At 42.8% G+C, this 18,444-nt stretch overlaps 2 protein-coding genes across 3 annotated transcripts; both read right to left on the minus strand.

The window, feature by feature from the left end:
- Window positions 1-2,516: 2,516 nt before the first annotated feature.
- Window positions 2,517-10,245, minus strand: LOC126402259 (haloacid dehalogenase-like hydrolase domain-containing 5). Its single transcript, XM_050064063.1, has 8 exons — window positions 9,944-10,245; window positions 7,273-7,476; window positions 6,996-7,108; window positions 6,807-6,900; window positions 6,665-6,698; window positions 6,405-6,579; window positions 5,733-5,921; window positions 2,517-3,783 (listed from the first exon to the last, which is right to left on the minus strand). Exons 1-8 carry the CDS (start codon window positions 10,061-10,063, stop codon window positions 3,387-3,389), a joined length of 1,326 nt encoding a protein of 441 aa, XP_049920020.1. The 5' UTR covers window positions 10,064-10,245; the 3' UTR covers window positions 2,517-3,386.
- A 717-nt stretch (window positions 10,246-10,962) lies between these two features.
- On the minus strand, window positions 10,963-15,299 carry cnbpa (CCHC-type zinc finger, nucleic acid binding protein a). 2 transcript variants are annotated; one of them, XM_050064065.1, is made up of 5 exons: window positions 15,169-15,299; window positions 13,101-13,212; window positions 12,778-12,843; window positions 12,078-12,276; window positions 10,963-11,976 (listed from the first exon to the last, which is right to left on the minus strand). In XM_050064065.1, exons 2-5 carry the CDS (start codon window positions 13,207-13,209, stop codon window positions 11,859-11,861), a joined length of 492 nt encoding a protein of 163 aa, XP_049920022.1. In that variant the 5' UTR covers window positions 13,210-13,212; window positions 15,169-15,299; the 3' UTR covers window positions 10,963-11,858. The 2 variants fall into 2 exon arrangements, with proteins under 2 accessions (XP_049920022.1, XP_049920021.1); XM_050064064.1 differs by having other exon boundaries at window positions 13,095-13,212.
- Between the last annotated feature and the right edge of the window lie 3,145 nt (window positions 15,300-18,444).

The following is an 18,444-nucleotide window of genomic DNA, read 5'->3' on the forward strand; positions in this document are numbered from 1 at the left end:
GTTGAAGTCCCCCAGCAGAACAATGGAGTCCCCGGTCGGGGCACTGTCCAGCACCCGTCCCAGGGAGTCCAAAAAGGGCGGGTACTCTGAACTGCTCTTCGGCGCATAAGCGCAGACAACAGTCAGGACCCGTTCCCCGACCTGAAGGCGCAGGGACGCAACCCTTTCGTCCACTGGGGNAAGGCGCAGGGACGCAACCCTTTCGTCCACTGGGGTGAACCCCAACGTACAGGCAGAGAGTCTGGGGGCTATCAAAAAGCCCACCCCGGCCCTCCGCCTCTCACCCAGAGCAACTCCAGCAAAGGAGAGTCCAACCCCTCTCAAGGACTTGGGTTCCAGAGCCGGAACTATGTGTCGAGGTGAGGCCGACTATATCTAGCCGGTAGCGCTCCGGCTCCTTCCCCGCCAGAGAGGTGACATTCNCCCAACGTACAGGCAGAGAGTCTGGGGGCTATCAAAAAGCCCACCCCGGCCCTCCGCCTCTCACCCAGAGCAACTCCAGCAAAGGAGAGTCCAACCCCTCTCAAGGACTTGGGTTCCAGAGCCGGAACTATGTGTCGAGGTGAGGCCGACTATATCTAGCCGGTAGCGCTCCGGCTCCTTCCCCGCCAGAGAGGTGACATTCCATGTCCCAAGAGCCAACTTCCGTAGCCGAGGATCGGACCGCCAAGGCCCCCGCCTTGGTCTACTGCCCGATCCACACTGCACCGAACCCTTCTGGATCCCTCTGCGTGTGGTGGGCCTGCAGGGGGACGAGCCCATGTAGCCGGTTCGGGCTGGGCTCGGCCGGACCCCATGGGCGAAGGCCCGGCCGGCAGGTGCTCGCCCACAGGCCCCAGTCCCAGGCCTGGCTCCAGGGCGGGGCCCCGGTAACCCACCGGGCCAGGTACGCCAACTCTTGTTATTATTTTGTAATTACGAGAAAAGATCTCGTAATTATGAAATACTATCTCGTAATTATGAGATAGTATCTTGTAATTATGTGAAAAGATCTCGTAATTATGAAATAATTTCTCGCAATTATGAAATAATATCTCGTAACTATGAGATATTATGAAATAATTTCTCGCAATTATGAAATAATATCTCGTAACTATGAGATAGTATCTTGTAGTTATGAGAAAAGATCTCGTAATTATGAAATAATAACTATGAGATAGTATCTTGTAGTTATGAGAAAAGATCTCGTAATTATGAAATAATATCTCACAATTATGAAATAATATCTGGTACCTATGAGATAGTATCTCGTAATTATGTGAAAAGATCTCGTAATTATGAAATATCTCGTAATTATGAGATAGTATCTTGTAATTATGAGAAAAGATCTCGTAATTATGAGCTACTATCTCATAATCATGAGAAAAGATCTTGTATTTTCGAGATACTATCTTGTAATTATGAGAAAAGATCTCGTAATTACGAGAAGGTGTCCATCTTCGTATTTATTCAGTGAATGCAATGTACTTTTATCTGTTTTTACCAACAAAAAAAAAGTTACTGGACATAGCTCTTATATGTAAGGACCTTACAGACAGATTTTGTGAAGGTATTGAATAAATGACCCTATAATGCTATTAAGTTTCTCCCTGACGATTTTTTTTTGCTCTTGTGTGCACTCTATCTCTCCCAGAATGTACACATTTTCTTAAAGTTTAGAAAAAATCAGTGAATGGCAGGAGAAATTGCTTCTGTCCTGTTTATTATTTGTAATATAAACTGCTGTCCAAAATAAAGAATTAACGTAGTATCACCACCTTGCAGTTGTATGCCTTCGCACATCAGTCAAACTCCTCTTACAGTCTGTGTCCATGTCTGTGAAAACATGGAGGCTTCACACAGCGAGGATCTATACAATCAGCACAGTTTCAAGGTGGACACCCGAGATTAGTGTTACCAGTTAATAGCTGAGCAAATGTCTCCTCTTCTGTTCCTGAGATATGACGTTAAATAATGGCCAGAAGCTCACAGTGAAGCTGACCTCTGACGTTTTGGATAAAATGTTTATCACTTCATTATTTTATTCTATCAGACATTTGTGTGAAATTTTGTCATAATTAGTGTAAGAATTCTTGAGTTCTGTCCTAAACATGTTTTGTGATGTCACAGTGACCTTTGACTTTCAACCACTAAATTCTAATCAGTAAATTCTTGAGTCCAAGTGGACATTTGTGCCAAATTTAAAGAAATTCCTTTAAGGCCGTTTTGAGATATCGCGTTAATGAGAATGAGATGGATGCAAAATCATGGTGACCTTGACCTTTTACCCCCAAAATCAAATCAGTTCATTCTTTAAGTTGATGTTCGTGCCAAATCTGGGGAAAAAAACCTGATCTGGCACCAGAGGACTGAGCTATTTGAGCATTTCTGTTTATAAGCACAGAGACGGTGCCTATGTTGTAGAAGAATCCACACAATGCTGTCTGATTACAGTGATCAATATCTTGGCAATTTCTGATCACCTGTGGATCTTTTTTGATTGAAAAAAAAACAAAAACACACACACACACAAACCATTTGCGAAACGTGTGTAACTATTCCTTATATTTTGTCACAGTAAGGTATTTACAATGAGTGAAATACTACAAATGAGGAAATGTGGAGCGGTAACAGTTTTTGATTGGCATTGTTCTTGCATCTAAATAAATGTCTTCATAGCTTTTGCTTCTGGAATTGAAATATTTCAGCATAAAAATGAATTTCCACGTAATAATAAACAGGTCATGGCAGGAAGATATGGTAACATTTAACATAGACGAAAGTCTGATCTGTGCAAATACTGGTCAAGACTCTCACGACTAGACAAAATGCAGACAGACAGTACTATTAGAGGACGACACTGCACATCAAACAGTGGTTTGCTTTACAGTACAAGTATTACTCTCATATTCATGCATAGATTTTTCAGGATAAATGGGTAAACAAATGACTTAAAATGCAATAATAAAAATTCACCTTGAGAATAAAGGTCGACCGTTATCTGAATATGCTTCTTAAAAACACTGGTAAAGTCTTGTAATAAATATAGGATGATTTCAGGATTTGCAATTATCTAAAACGTTACTATCATCTAAAAAAATACTTAGTAGGGTCAAATAAGGCAGTTCCTTAAAATTTTCCTTAATGAAAACAGGTAATTAAAGACTATCACAAAAACAATATAAAAGAGCGGTTGACGGTAACAGTTACGTGATTACTTTTCTCTAAAGTTTGTCTCAACGTTGAAAGTTTAGAGGATGACCCATATTTTGTCAATGCCCTGTCAGGTGGTAAAACAATGTCCACAGTGTTAGGCTCTTACAGGTTTACACATTAAGTGGCGTTAATGCTCCACTTGCCCTCTACCAGGACCTTCATGATCACACAAAACCTGTTGGCTCAAAACTCTACTGAGGCACAAACTTCTCCTGCTCAAAGATGCGGTCGACAGCTTCGTCCACGTCCTGCACGATGTGTTCTGGCTCCACCAGCGCAGGGTCGAATCTGAAGTCCCGGTGCCCGTGAAACACGGTCTCTTTGATGCAGTGGTTTGCATCAGACGGCACCTCTTCGTTGGGGTTGTAGACCCCTGTGCAGACGAGGATAGACTTACAGGAAGTGGCGGTGGGCAGCGCCAGCTCGCTCTCCCACAGATTGTCGCTCTCCACCTCCTGGGGCACCGCAGTGGTGGACCCGGTGGCGGAGACCATCTTGGCAACGGCTTTGGGGTTCTTTCTTGCAGCTCTTTCCTCCAGGTAGCGGTTGTATAGATTGGCGCCATAGATGTCAGTCATAATGTTATCCCTGAGAGAGGGAAAGAGATCGTTTAGTAAGCATAAAGCGAGCAACAATACTGATGTGTGCAAGAATGTGTTTACTATCTGCTGCTCTATTCTACGCCATCAACCAAGGACTAGTGTTGTCACGATACCAAAATCTTTGTTTCGGTACCAATACCAATATGAATTTCGATACTTTTCGATACTCTTCGGTACTTTTCCTAAGGAAAAGTCTTTTTGGATACAAACCTTTAGAACAATAAATAGTAGGGGTGTAGCGGTACCAAAAAAAATCATGGTTCGGTAAGTACCTCGGTACGGACGTCATGGTTTGGTAACTCAAATGTTCCACCAAGTTTGTGTTGTCTCGTGTTGTCTCCCTTTGCGAGGCAGACTTTCTCTTGTCTTTTTTCACATGCGCCAGCTGCGATTGTTGATACAGGTGTTGTCATACACACTACTTGTGCAATCTGTGCTCCAATAGGAACAAAAAAGGCGTTTGTGTGCATAATTGAGTAAAATAAATTAACTAAATTAATGAATTGAATCAATTTCAAAGTACCGGTATTTTCCAAATGCAGTATAGTACCGTTTGGAATACTCTAGTACCGCGGTACTATTTTAGTACCGGTATACTGTGCAACACTACCAAGGACCAATTAAAGCAATTGCTCTGCCAACACAGAAGCTATGACAAGCCCTTTCAACATTCAATCAGTCACGGTAATAGCAATTGTAGATATCAGTTTTTGACGAGTTAGAATTCTTGCCTTTCTAGTCTTCTGAGCACTCAAAGTGCTTTTAAACTACATCACAATCACCCGTTCACACACACACTGGTGGCCGAGGCTACCATACATGGTGCCACCTGCTACTCAGTAACCATCCACTCACTCTCACACACTGATGGAACAGCTATTAGGAGCAATTTGGGGTTCAGTATCTTGCCCAAGGATACTTCAACATAAGGACTGGAAGAGCCGGGGACCAAACCGCCAATCTTCCCATTCGCACATGACTCACTCTACCTCTGAGCCACAGCCTATTCAACTCTAACTGACTAGTTTCAACATATCAAAACTGAAATATAGATATCTGTCATTGATTTTGAATAGAAATCGATGGTAAAAGTTGGCCGTGAAGCTGAACTTCAAAAGATGCTTTTCTGTAGCCATTTCTGGTCACGGAAGTTTGTTTCTACTTGCCATCTGTAACTTAACTGCTGCATCAGGAATTTGCGTTAACTCGTTATTAATGTGTTAACTTTGACAGCCCTAGAAGTTACATTTCCACTAGTCCAAATCCTTTTTCAACACGTGGTAATTCAGTTGTAAATCTGTAACTGTTATTCTTACTAGGGAAAAGGGAATTACTGATCTATAATTAAATTAAAGATATCTATAAATCAGTTTTGACTACTCAAAATGTAATTTCTACACGTGAAAATGTATTTGTAACATGTCACAATTTTTCCAGATATCTTAAATTAATTTAAACTGTTGTTGAAAAGTCATTTCCACTGGTGAAAACTAAATTGCTACTAGTCAGCTCTACTGATTAAATGGTAAAAGGGCTTACTCATACAGCAGCAACAATCGTGATAAAAAAGCTGAAGTGAAACATGCACGTTCTGAAGGTGGGATGTGTTTACTGACACGCTTGCGGGCGGTTGAAAGAGCAGAGTTCTGCATTTTCATTTGTTTCCCACCGTATCATTGAGCAACGCCTTAGCCTCAGTGTGCTAAGATCACAAGATAAAATGTGAGCACACGCACTTCCAGTGACTGGTACATAAAAGTCAGGCGGGGTTTACTCAGTTTGTGTGTGCAGCACCTGCTCCTGCTCTCTGTTTTATAACATGTGTGTTGTCGCCACACTGCGTCAAAAGGAATTCTGATCACAGTGGTCTCATCGTTTCCTTAGTTTATTCCATACGTTACATTCACAATACAGAGACAAAGCTTGGTGTCTTACCCTATAGCATAAAGGGAAGTGATGGGAAGTTTCCACTGCCTCTGCATGGCCTGGCTTCTGATGAGGTACTCTGCAAAATGGTAGGTTGGCTCGCTGGGTTTTCCCAAGAGCGCCTCGTACTTCAGATCTTTACCTGTGATCTTCTTATAGATGTTCTCTAGGCACACAAGAAAGGTCCCATGGCCAAACCTGAGCCAAGGGAGATCATAGAAGACGAAAGGACATATTTACGTTCAGCAGCCTGAAATATGCTGTGTCAGTTGCTGATGTTAAAGGTATACTATGCAGGATTTTCCCTCTCAGTCAACACTTATGACCCACTAGAGGTTTGTGGCGGTGTATTTTTCCGCAGGGACTCTGCCCTGTGCCTGTATATTCTTATTTTCTTCTTAGTTTCTGTGTTCGGGATGTTTACGGCTGTGTACCCCCACAGCGCTCAGGTAAGGTCCTAACTTTAGAAAAAGGTAGCATCCAGGTGCCAGACCATAAGCAGCATGCATCCAAGAGAAACAGCGCTAAAAAAAAAGCAAATATAGAGAAGCATAACACCAAACGAGGGCAAATCTGGGGTTGGCTTTTACTCTCACTTTTGCTGACGATGGTGTGGTGTGACGATGCAAATAGTAACCAAGAATCCTGCACAGTATACCATTAAACGCTGTTTGTGGTTACCGTGGAGAATGTGCCTCAGCCATCCACATTAGGTCCACGTTGCAGGCCAGCAGGGGGAGGTGAGGCGTCTTTTGGGTTTGGTGAACGCCGTTGAGGTTACCGTTGGTCAACAAAGTGTCAATTATCAGCTGCAGGTTGGTCTCCCATCGAATCGGCTCCCCGAACAGAACCACGGCTGTGTGCGGAATTAAAAGATTAACACAAAATCTCTGCTCTATCAGTAAATAACTGGCAGCAGATAAGACAGTACATGTTCTCACCTTCAATCTTAGGGAGGTTTCCGACAGGAGTGGACTGTAATGAAAGAGGAGAAACTAAACATGTGCTGCTGTGTATGACTAAACAACAGTGTGATGTTCTGTTATTGACATCCAATTTCTGCACCAGATTTCAATGTCTCACCGGCATTGTGGGTCTCCTGTTGTGATCCACCATGTCCAGCAATGGGAACGATTCCCTCAGCATATCAACACTGACGACATTCTTAAAGCCAACACTAAAGACAGACTGTTAAGGCCAAATGAAGAGAAGTATGCAAACCTAATTCAAATGGATGCAAACAGAAAACCCCGAAACAAGATTCAAGGATACTTTTTAGCAATTTCCAAGACTGGTCCCTGTCCTGAGACGAGCACACACTTATCATGAAACTTCTTACACATCCTCAGGGGACTATGGGACATGATGACTTGATCTTGTGTAATCTGGAAATAGAGTGAGTGTTAGCAGAGGTTAATAGCAGAGATACCAGGGGACACCAGATTAATCCTAAAAAGAAGTGCAGTTTTGTCTCTGAGTCATATTGAATCTGCGAAGAACAGTCATAAAGCTGCAACAGCAATTTGTTCTCAACAGCTCAGTGACTCACAGGTACTCCCAGGATGTGAGAGAGTTGGTCTGCTTTTGTTTGTCGGAGGCAATTCCCTGCATTTGTGACGAAAACGACTGGCACCACAAATTGTCCCTGAGAGTCGATCAACTTCTCGAACGCCTTTTTTGCAGCAGGGATTGGCAGCCTTCCACGGACGAGCACGCCGTCAATGTCAAACAGCAGTCCGAATCTTGGCTGTTGCTGCAAAAGGGAAGGACAGATACAGGTTAATCAGCCAAACTGCAGGCAGAGGTTTTGTTTTCTTTTACAGGCAGAAATATAAGCAACACTATGCGGATAAAGGAGGGTGACTGAAAGGCGACATGCCCGGTCAATGTAGTGTGTAGGACTTAGGGGCATCCAAAGAAGTATACACAACAACGGTCATGATTATGTTTTAATTATGTTTTAATCACCTGAAACAAAAAATTGTTTTGTTTTTTCGTAACCTTAGAATAAGCCGTTTACTAGTACATCTACACACTGAGGGAGTCCTTTTCTGCTAACAGCTTATAGACATCTGAAATATGGCAATGGGACCCAACTAGACACTGACTTTTGAGGGGGTCACAAGCCAAAAAAAGGTTGAGAACTACTGGCCTGATCTTAAACAATATAGTCTATTCTAAAGATCATCATATCCATCCAACTATTTTCATTTGCTTATCCAGGGCTGGGTCGCATGGGCAGCAGGCCAAGCAAGGCACCCAAGGTGTTCCCAGGCCAGATGAGATATGTAATCTCTCCAGTGTGTTCTGGGTCTGCCCCAGGGCCTCCTACCAGAGGGACATACATGAAACACCTCCAACGGGAGGCGCCCAGGAAGATCCTGATCAGATGCCTGAACCACCTCAACTGACCCGAAGGAGCAGCAGCTCTACTCTGAGCACCCTCTGGATGTCCGAGCTCCTCACCCTATCTCTAAAGGCCGGTTCGGACCAAAGATGCCAGACGCGACAAAACCATTTCAAGACATTGCAGAGAAAAGCTGCAGTGGTCTGAACGACTCAGTTGCATGTCGGCTCTGGTTGGCTCATGCGGTTGCCAGGGATTCAACCTGTTCAATTGCGGGCAATGCGTTGCAGACCGTCTCGAACCTTGTAACCAATCAGCGGAAAGCTCGTGCTTTCTTTTCACGCTGTGGCTGTTGCAAACACACAGTAATAAACATGGCACAGCACAGCTATTAATGATGCTAAAGCCACAGCAGAATCGCTGTCACAGTCAAACATTTCGAAGACAATGCAATACAGCGCTAACAAAAGGTAACGTTAGGGTATCTAACCACAGACAGTCACGTACAACAGTTAATACTCTGCTGATGCATCCATGTGCCCTCTGGGGTTTGTGCTGTTCAGATTTACGTTACATCGCAACGTACCTGTTGCTGTAGAACAACAGCGGTTTACGAGAGCCAGTCACAGTTCAGTGCCTCGGTGTGAACTGTACTGTACTGTCACCTGATGAGCTGTTGGATAGCAGGGAACCCCCGGAATGACGGTGCCACCTGGCACCTGGCGCCAGGGGGCACCGTCATTCCACTTGAGTGGTGGAATGACAACCTGGACAAAGGACACATCACCATGTGACGCTTCTGATGACGACGACAGACGCAGTCGTCAAAACTGTCAAGGTGTGACAAGACAGCACTTAAGCCTGTAATAAGAACCATATCAAGCTAAGTGTACTGTTGCAAGACGTTGCAAGGCCACCAAGTTGCAAATGGGTGCACATCGTTACAAGTTACCTGGAAGGGGAATCTTTGGTCTGAAGGCTGCTTAAGGCTGAGCCCAACCACCCGATGGAGGAAAATCATTTCGGCCTCTTGTATCTGCGACCTCATTCTTTCGGTCACTACACAGAGCTCATGCCCATAGGTGAGGGTTGGGACATAGATGGACCAGTAAATCGAAAGCTTCACCTCCCTCTTCACCTCACAACAGTCCGGCGTAGTGCCCACATCACTGCAGAAGAATGACCTCACCGCAAGATGCCGCTAAATCCTACACACTGGACCTTTAATGTGACAACATGAACACAAAAAAATCAAAGTCTTCTTTTTTCTAGAAAATGCCACATCAGTTTACTTAAATTTACTTTGCAGTATGAATAATGTCTGAGACTACTGTTTGCACACATCATAGTGTGTTTCTTACACCATACTAAGGACAGGGCTGACTCTAGAGCAGGCTATGACATCATATGGGCCCTTTATTATGTAGGCAACATACTGGGAATCTTTTGGTGACACAGAAGCAGCACATTGGTGTATTTGCTCACACTGTTAGCACACTACACATAATCTTGTATCTACCCATACAGATGTGTAAACGCGTCTTTTTCTCGCTGTTTTTGCGAGTTACAAATGGGGCTGAAAAAAAACATCACACTGGGAACACAGTGTATCCGCGGTTGTTTTTCTCACGAGGGAAAACACACAGTAAGCTACATCTGCTGTTCTCCCTGATGTCAGATCCCCCCCTGTTGTTTCATCCCCGCCAGCAGCAGCAGCAGCAGCGCGTCCACATCTGACAAAGTTGCATGCAATCCTGGATGCAACATCGATTTGACACACTGCAATTTAAAAAAAACCCTCAAAAACAACTACAGGTCAACAACGTATTGTTTGCCTAAGGGAGCCGAGGAGCAGCAACAGCTCGAACCGTACCTTGCTGTTTGACTGAGTTCCGCAAAGCCCGCACCGAGAACCGACAATCCCAGCTTTGCGTCTGGCTTGGCGGTTACTCAGGGTGCACAGGCCCCGGTAAAACGTCAGGAGCCCCCTCATCTCCTTTGTTTAGCACCGGGTTTTTAAAAGAGAAAAGAATAAAACTCAAATGGACCCGGCATGGAGCTGGAGCTGGAGCCGGCTCGGTCCGGCCGCGCTGGCTGATCGGCTTGTTGTTTTATTTTTTCTTCCTCAGATGTTTTCTCAGCTATAATCTGACTGGGCGAGACCCGATGACGTCATATGAGGAGTAGGAGGGTCTCTTGCTGCATCTCGGCCGGAAGGAGACGTAGAGCTGCATCTGCACTGCAACCCCCGCTGCCATTTTAGACACCGAGGTGGAGCTTTTCCATTTCTTGCACGCGCGGGCAGCTTGGTGGATAACGTGGAGAGGGGCTGCGCAAACACGCGCGCTCATTGATCAATCATCTGCACCCATCCCTTAACATATATCCCATGATTTTTATTTGCAATGTGAGGCACAACATTGGGACTTCTGATCCCCAAGATCCCAATTCTCCATTTTACTCCCCGACTTCACCAGCAGCAGCAGCACATGCATGATGTCACGCACAGCAGCCTGCCCTCGCGTCCTAGATGCGCCTCAGGGTGGCTAAATTTACTGCAGAGAACCAGGAGGAATTTGACAGGGAAATCTGACCCACTGATGAGACACCAGGATCTTCATTCCAGTTTTACCCTATCTGCTCTGCAAATGAAAGCTCCCTTTTTAACAGGAGAATGGTTGCACAAATGTGTTGTGATCTAATGCTGCAGATGTAAAGGACAAAATGGAGAAGTCTGCTTTGTGTACTGTTAAACCACAGATCAGGTTGTGGTTATATATCAGATCATGTTGCATGTAAGCCTATTTGAAGATGTAAATTGTTTTTATAGTCATGAGAATGGACACATGTGCAAGAGGCATTTCAGAAAACAAGACATCAGACAACAGGTCCTCCCCGTGCGCCTCCAACTTTATTGATAGTTTAAAATTACATTTCTATTTTCTAGGACTTCAGTTGCACTTTCCTTCCGACTTAAAAACTGAGTACAAGCAAATGGTATTTATACAGTAGTCTAAGTGATATTGTACAAAAATAACATTTTGATTTCTGTGAAAACTTTTTTTTCATTCCCAAATAACTCCTAATTCTGCTGTTCTGACAACTGTTCTTGATGTTAAATTTTCTGCCAAGGTAAAAAACAAAAAACAAAAAGAGAAAAAAAAAATCCAAAGCCATTTTGAAAGGAAAAATCTACCTTGGACTACCACGTGATATTTAAATTGTAAACAGATTTCTATAAAAGAACATGTTTCTTTTAATACCGCCAAAAAGTTTTTTATATGTCAGCAATATAACATGTAGTTTGTTATCGCCCACTTAGCTGCTTGTAGGGCTGAAATGCATCATGTTATGAACTGTTTCCATGTCATACTCTCTTGGCCAACTCATATCCCACTAAAACAAACCAAAATAACCATACATGGAAGTTCGGTTTCCATTTACTCCCTTCTTCTATCTCATTTTACTGAGGCTCACTTCCACAAGTTCAGAGGTCCTATAGTTTCCCATATGTTCAGTCCCATTTATTCATCTCTGATCACCAGTGGCTTGGAAAGGGGGGTTCTTTAACATAGCATTATACATAACACCGCTACCAAACTAAAACATTTTTGTATTGAATGCAGAAAGATATTTTTTTCACCCCTTTCATTGTATTACATGTCGAGAGGCTCACTGGCCTGGGACTAGCCTCTGTTAGCCAACCTTTGGCCAGTGAAGAGGATTCAGAGAAAATAATACAACCAACCATCAATCTGAAAAAAAGGAGGGGCAACAGAGGGCACTGATTATGCGCTGCCTTCAACGGTGCAATCTTTTGCCAAGTGGCCTGCCTTTCCACAGTTGTAGCAGTTAGTGTCGCTGGCTTTACTGCACTGCACAGCAACGTGACCAATTTCGCCACACCTAAAGGAGACATGAGTTTAAGTTAGAGACAACTTACATTCAAGTGAACATGAGTGAATGAGAACACAAGTCTAATGCAGTGTTGTGAAGACCGCACTCACCTGTAACATTTCACCTTATCGCACAGTTTTTGGATGTGACCGAACCCACCGCAAGAGTAGCACTTCTGCTCGTTGGCATGCTCACAGTCGCGGGCCATGTGGCCGGCTTTGCCGCAGGTGTAGCACAGCTGCTCCCTCTCCTTTTTGGGCTCCTTGCAGTCCCGGGAAATGTGGCCACTCCTGTGGCAGTTGTAGCACGCTGAACCAGGGACAAAAAAAGAAGACAAAAACAAATTACTAACAAAGAAGTTTGTTACGAATAAACTGAAACTGGGCAAGAAAGACTAAGAAAGTGTCAAAAATGAGTATTACTACAGTTGCAAATACTCAGAACCTATATGTATCAATAAATTGATATTTTTGACACCTCCAATAGATACAATATTAAGGGTAGAGCTGTGCAATATATCAATATCATACTGTATTATATATGAGGCTAGATATCGTCTCAGATTTTGGCTATCACACGTGTTGTTTTTCCCTGATTTCAAAGGCTGAGATACAGGTAAATAATGTAATTTTCTTTGCCTTTACCCACTTAGTCATTATATCCTGATTACTTACGATTATTTACCAAAACTCTCACTGTGTAAATATTTAGTGAAAGTATCAAAAAGTACAGAATAAATTGAGATGATTCATTTTTTTCTTTGTTGCCCAGACCTAACTGAATTGGAAGAAATAGAACCACAATGCACACCATCCTCAGTTTGGTCACAGTCCCTGGCCATGTGTCCTTGGTCTCCACACCGATAACAGAACAGCTCTGTAAAGACACCCACATTAGTATGCACAGAAGAAAGGAAGACAAGGTTGTAATTTACGGCCTCATTTCCCCAAGAGATTCTACTCAAATTAATATGTTCTACTGGGAATGCTGAGACCCATCTGAAACCCAACACGACAGCTACAAGGTAATAACAGAGAGTATGTTAGGTTTAGAGAAAAAACAACATGTTAGTCAGGTTGTTGTGATATTTCTCCTGTATTGGGTGTGGCCTGGATAATAGATAGTACCCTTGCCTCGTCCCCGACCCCTGCCGCGTCCACGTGAACCGCTGGAAGGGCAGTTCTTCAACCAATGCCCCGGGCGGCCGCATCCAAAACACTCATTGTTGCTGCAACCATCCATTACCTAAAGAAAAACAGGACACATATCAGTTAAATTCAGTTTAAAATATTATCTTTACATGCATTTTTTTCCAACTCACTCACTGTCTACACTGGATGCATTTAACTGTTTTTATTTGGCTGTCCATCTGACCAGGCTTTCACACCACAAATGTTTAAATTTTCCACTAGAAAATTTTAAATATTATGTTAACCAGTGCTGCATCTATACATTTTAATCATGCATGTCACAGGGAATAATTGAGAGGACATGGATGCAGCTTTATATTGTTTATATTTTCTACTTTCTGGCTCAGATGAAGCTCAGAACGAGGCCTCTTGAACGATTAAGCTGCTTAGTGAACCTAAAAGCATTAGCATAGCACATTACTCTTATGGCTTGAGGTTAAATCTGTTTAGACTATTTACAAACACACCCAGTGACAATGCACTTAGGCTCTAAAACACACATATTGTGCAATTTGTCACATGTGGTGTGAGCGCCCGGTGTCAATAAATCTTACATTTTAGCCACTGCAGCCATTTACACAGGCTGAGACTGGCAGATGGACAGCTGTTACAGATGATGGGATTTTTTTTTTTTTTTACAGTGCAGCCAGTGTACACATGGACATAATTAAATAGCTTTCGCAGGCTTGTCCAAACCAATGCAAACTCAGAAAAATATTGTTTCCGAGTCAGATGACAGGACACTTACAACTCACAGACCAGTACTGCAGGAGTCAGTCTAGCATAAGGACTACCAAGTGGGGGATCTAATCTACGGTCAAACAGAAGGGGGTTGCATTTTTCAGATGCGTAGACTATCATAATTGGCCATCAGACTACAACTACCTACTAAGCTAACTTACACGCTCTCGTCAATGGAATCATGTTGTGATCGCCATAGGCCAAACTTCTTTTTGCTGACAGTGCTAAAGACATCAAGTCAGGAAGAACGTGAGTTAATGAGTAATCAAGCTCGTCCCAATAAGCACCCAGAAGTCGACGTGGGATAACAAAACGTGACAGCTGGGGTTATATTACCTTGGTCAACGACTGCACAGGCTAACTTGTTGCTTGTAACGGGTCATCGAAATGCACGCTGGGCCTCACATTGGGCTTACATAATACTGTTTCACTTAATAGTTGCTGAAATGTTTCTAATAACGCTATAAACTATCTCGACTCCTCTGGTTAGTTGAGTTTTAATTATCGTCGACAATTTAGTCCAACATGGTGCTACACGCCACGGACTGACGTTACTACAGAAATGGCCATGAGAGCATGCCGTGGGTTGTATGCTAAGTTGGACGGCTAACGTTAGCTCCAGAGGGCAGTCCCACCACATCGTGCTGTGGGGAACATATGCTAAAATAGCTAGCTAGCAGTCAAAATAAAATTACAAACACACGTCGCCTTTTAAAATTATCTACTGACCGTGTAACTCCACGTAAGCACACCACACAGCGTGATTCCGAGCTAAAACAGAATCAAATGCCAAAGGTTGGAGCTACGCTAACGTTGGCCTAGTCACGTTGATTTTTCTGCGTGCTCGCGAGACACAGGCGCTGCTGGCTAGCACATGTTAGCACACCGCCTCACGATCACGACCAAGAAGCACGGTTCAGTCGACGATCGGTGCTCTTTCTCCCGTGGGAAAGTGACGATCGGACGCCTATGGTGGTAGATATTTACCGTAAATGCTTTCCGACGGGTATTAAAGCGGATATACCGTTAAAACAAAATTTCCCGCGCAGGGCGCACACACTAAAGTCGTTGTGACGAGCTACCGTTAGCAGGCCGGACTGAGCACCCGATGCTCCGTTAGACCAAAGCAAACCAGAGCGTTTTATACTCAAGAAAACCGACCAAACGTCAAATTTTCCGCCACAATCGCGTTCACACGGTAGAGTTTTAAAGTTTGCACATATACACAGTGAACTGATTACATGGATTAAAGTGCTGTTTTATTGCTTACCTCGCTGGCTACCGTTACTTAGCTCTGTCAGTGTTTACGCCTCCTTCTTTGCGCTACATGCGGTGTGAACAGGAGTTCCTGAATTGTCATTCACAGTATCCAGTAAAAACCTGCGCAGTCATTGGCCACATACTCTGAAAGCAGCCAATCAAAGACGGGGATATCTGGACACCGCCTCTATGAATCAGCCAATCACAGACACGGAATGGCCCTTTTCCCTAAACCGACTGCTCTTGTTTTTCCTCACTTAAAATGACCAACATTAGGAAATGTCATAGCTTTAACAATAGAAATATACTCTACTTACACTACATTTTTATAGAATAGAATAGAATAGAATAGAATAGAATAGAAATACTATTGATACTACAAGTGATACTTCTTCTACTCCTACAAGAATAATAATAATATTATTATTAATAATAATTATTATTATTTTGAAATGACATATGTGTAATACTACACAGGAGTGGGAATGTATGGAAAAAAGCATATGTAATGACAGTGAGTAGTCGACTAATTGAACATTGAACAACTGAGAAATATTGTTGAAACTGCATTTATTCCTCTGAAGACATCACAGGCTGTTTGTCATCTGTTTTGTAAATGGATTAGCATTTTTAAGATGTACTCCTTTAAACAAAAAAAGGGAACATTTTGGAGGTGTTCATTTGTAAGATGTAATACAGTGGTTTTACTGGTCCGGCCCACCTGTGATCAAATCAGACTGTATGTAGCCTGTGAACTAAAATGAGTTTGACACTCCCGGTGTGAATGGACTTTAAACTCAAGTAGTATCAGGGAAATCAGGAAAGGCCCTCTGATCAAAGTATGTTTTAAGAAGGGACTTAGAAGAGATCAATGACTCGGCTGACCTGATTTGAACCGGGAGGGAGACTATGAAGAGCCTTAAATGTAATCACTAAAATCTTAAAACCTAGTCTAAAACACACTGGGCGCTAGTGTAAAGAGGCTAAAACTGGAGTGATGTCATCATCTCACACTTGCAATTCAGAATAGGTCCTTGACCCACTTTTGGACCGCGACCCACTAGTTAGGAACCATTGGTGTTGGATTTAGTGGCATCTAACAGTGAGATTGCAAAACTCAAACTGGGTTTGGTTTGTCAGTTCTGGGCTACTGTAGAACAACATGGTGGACTCTGTGGAAGAGAACCTGCTCCTGATGTAGATATAAACAGCACCTTCTAAGGTAACGAAAACACAACAGTTCTTATTTTCAGGTAAGAATATACTGATGAAAACATAGTTATGAATATTATATAGCGTACCATTTCTGTGAATGGATGCCCCTAAATCCTACACACTGGAAAAGGGATATGTAAGAGCCACAGGATAGACACAGGATATAAAATACAGACTATAGTTCACCTCATAACAGGAAACATGAAATGGTTTCATGTGATCATATGATAGTGTGTGTGCTAAAGGTGAACAGTGACCTCTCTAATCTCTATCAGCTAACTTCCCCGATCTACAGCTATAAAATGAATGGCTGGTTCAAATTAACTTGGGGGATGAAAATGTTTATGTAAATATGACATAAAAAAGGGTGAAGATAAAGAAAGAGAAACAGACTTAAGTAGGGAAGAACGGGGCTGGCTGTCACATAAGTTTGTTGTCACATTCATTACATCTCACTCCCCGATGGGTGCTGTTAAAATATGTTGGTACTGAAATGGGGTCAGAGGTCGCCTACAGGGTCATTTCAGGAGTAAGACACTTGGCATTGAGGTGAGAGGACTTTAAGTGTATTTCATATCAACGTCTCAATATCTAGCTCTTCTGTTTTTTCTTCCAGGCTTTTATACAATGGGTTTACATTAATGGGTTACCATTAACATGTATAAAGGGAGACCATATGTGGTTGCTAGCTTTGTCGTTAGCATAAATGGCCATTGTGGATGCTTACGACATTCTCTTCATTGTTGGATGTCACATGTTCTTCGTATTGCTATATAAGGATGAAAAATGCACTTATAAGAATCATTTTTCCTGCTTATGTTCTTTGAATGCATGAGCTACTTAGGTTGTTGCATTTAGATGAAAAATTTTCAATGAAATTTAATGTTTTAAATTCATTTTTTTAAGGACGATTGCTTCCATTTTTAAATTCCCCCCATTAAAATAACATAGGGACAACCAACCCCACCATATATCCTCCTGAGACCTTGTGTCCTTGTAAGAAGACATCACATTTTGGGTTTACTTGACTTTATTCGTCCTTCTATTTAACTTAGACCTGTTGTCCTCGTTCGTTGACACTTTTTTGTGCCATCTAGTGGTAGTTAGGGCACAATACACTAATCCATGTAAAAACAAGATGGCAGCCATCTCTGCCAAGTCAGTCTGCAGCTGATCCTGACACAAAAGGTCCCAAAACCTGATCACATTTTATGGTTGAAACTTGTTTAATTATGATTAATAATGTTTGTAGTTTCGTATGGTATGTAGTTCAAATCTGACCAATGTAAGCAACAGGAAGCTAAGACACTGTTTATTAGGAAGTACTCGTTTGAGGACATTGGGGTTTTATTTTTGTTGACAATTTTTATACTTATCAGGTCCTACTGATCCCAAATAGCTAGGAGAAATTAAAAATGCATACCAAACAAATGCCCAACTGTCCTCACCATGGGGACATTGTCACAAGTGCACAAAACATATCTGACAGTCGTAAGTGCTATATCGTAGGCAACTGGACTTGCTTACGTTTCTTGAAGACGTTTCGCCTCTCATCCAAGAAGCTTCTTCAGTTCTAAATGACTGGTACAAAGTTGCAGGCTATAAACCCTGTGTGGGGGGGGACCCCTGCAGAGTTATAGGGGTCACGTGAGCTCTTAGTTTCAGAGTCGTTAAGGTCACAATGTGAGTCGTTGACCCACCTGGCCACCATGTGGCCACCATATCGTAGGCAACTGGACTTGCTTGCATTTCTTGAAGACGTTTTGCCTCTCATCCAAGAAGCTTCTTCAGTTTGTCAGATGGGACCAGGGGTGAATGGGTGTGAAGTCGTCTGGGGAGTCTTGGGATCCCTCCCCAGACGACTTCACACCCATTCACCCCTGGTCCCATCTGACAAACTGAAGAAGCTTCTTGGATGAGAGGCAAAACGTCTTCAAGAAATGCAAGCAAGTCCAGTTGCCTAAGATATAGCACTTATGATTACCATGACCTGGATGACGAGAATCTTCACCGACAAATATCTGACAGTCCATTTCTTTTGAACAGAATGAGCTTAAGGAGAGTAAGGTCA

This window comes from Epinephelus moara, chromosome 16 (genome assembly GCF_006386435.1).
Source record: "Epinephelus moara isolate mb chromosome 16, YSFRI_EMoa_1.0, whole genome shotgun sequence".
NCBI classification, from domain to species: Eukaryota; Metazoa; Chordata; class Actinopteri; order Perciformes; family Serranidae; genus Epinephelus; species Epinephelus moara.

Excerpts from the sequence above, each read along its gene's own strand:
- LOC126402259 (XM_050064063.1), bottom strand. The coding sequence starts at position 10,063 with ATGAGGGGGCTCCTGACGTTTTACCGGGGCCTGTGCACCCTGAGTAAC. Across the intron at positions 6,901-6,995 it reads GTCTTGGAAATTGCTAAAAA|TGTTGGCTTTAAGAATGTCG; the intron begins GTATCCTTGAAT and ends GTCTGTCTTTAG. Across the intron at positions 5,922-6,404 it reads GCTGAGGCACATTCTCCACG|GTTTGGCCATGGGACCTTTC; the intron begins GTAACCACAAAC and ends CCCTTGGCTCAG.
- cnbpa (XM_050064064.1), bottom strand. The coding sequence starts at position 13,209 with ATGGATGGTTGCAGCAACAATGAGTGTTTTGGATGCGGCCGCCCGGGG. Across the intron at positions 12,844-13,094 it reads GGGTCGGGGACGAGGCAAGG|AGCTGTTCTGTTATCGGTGT; the intron begins GTACTATCTATT and ends GTGTCTTTACAG. Across the intron at positions 12,277-12,777 it reads CTGTGACCAAACTGAGGATG|CGTGCTACAACTGCCACAGG; the intron begins GTGTGCATTGTG and ends TCCCTGGTTCAG.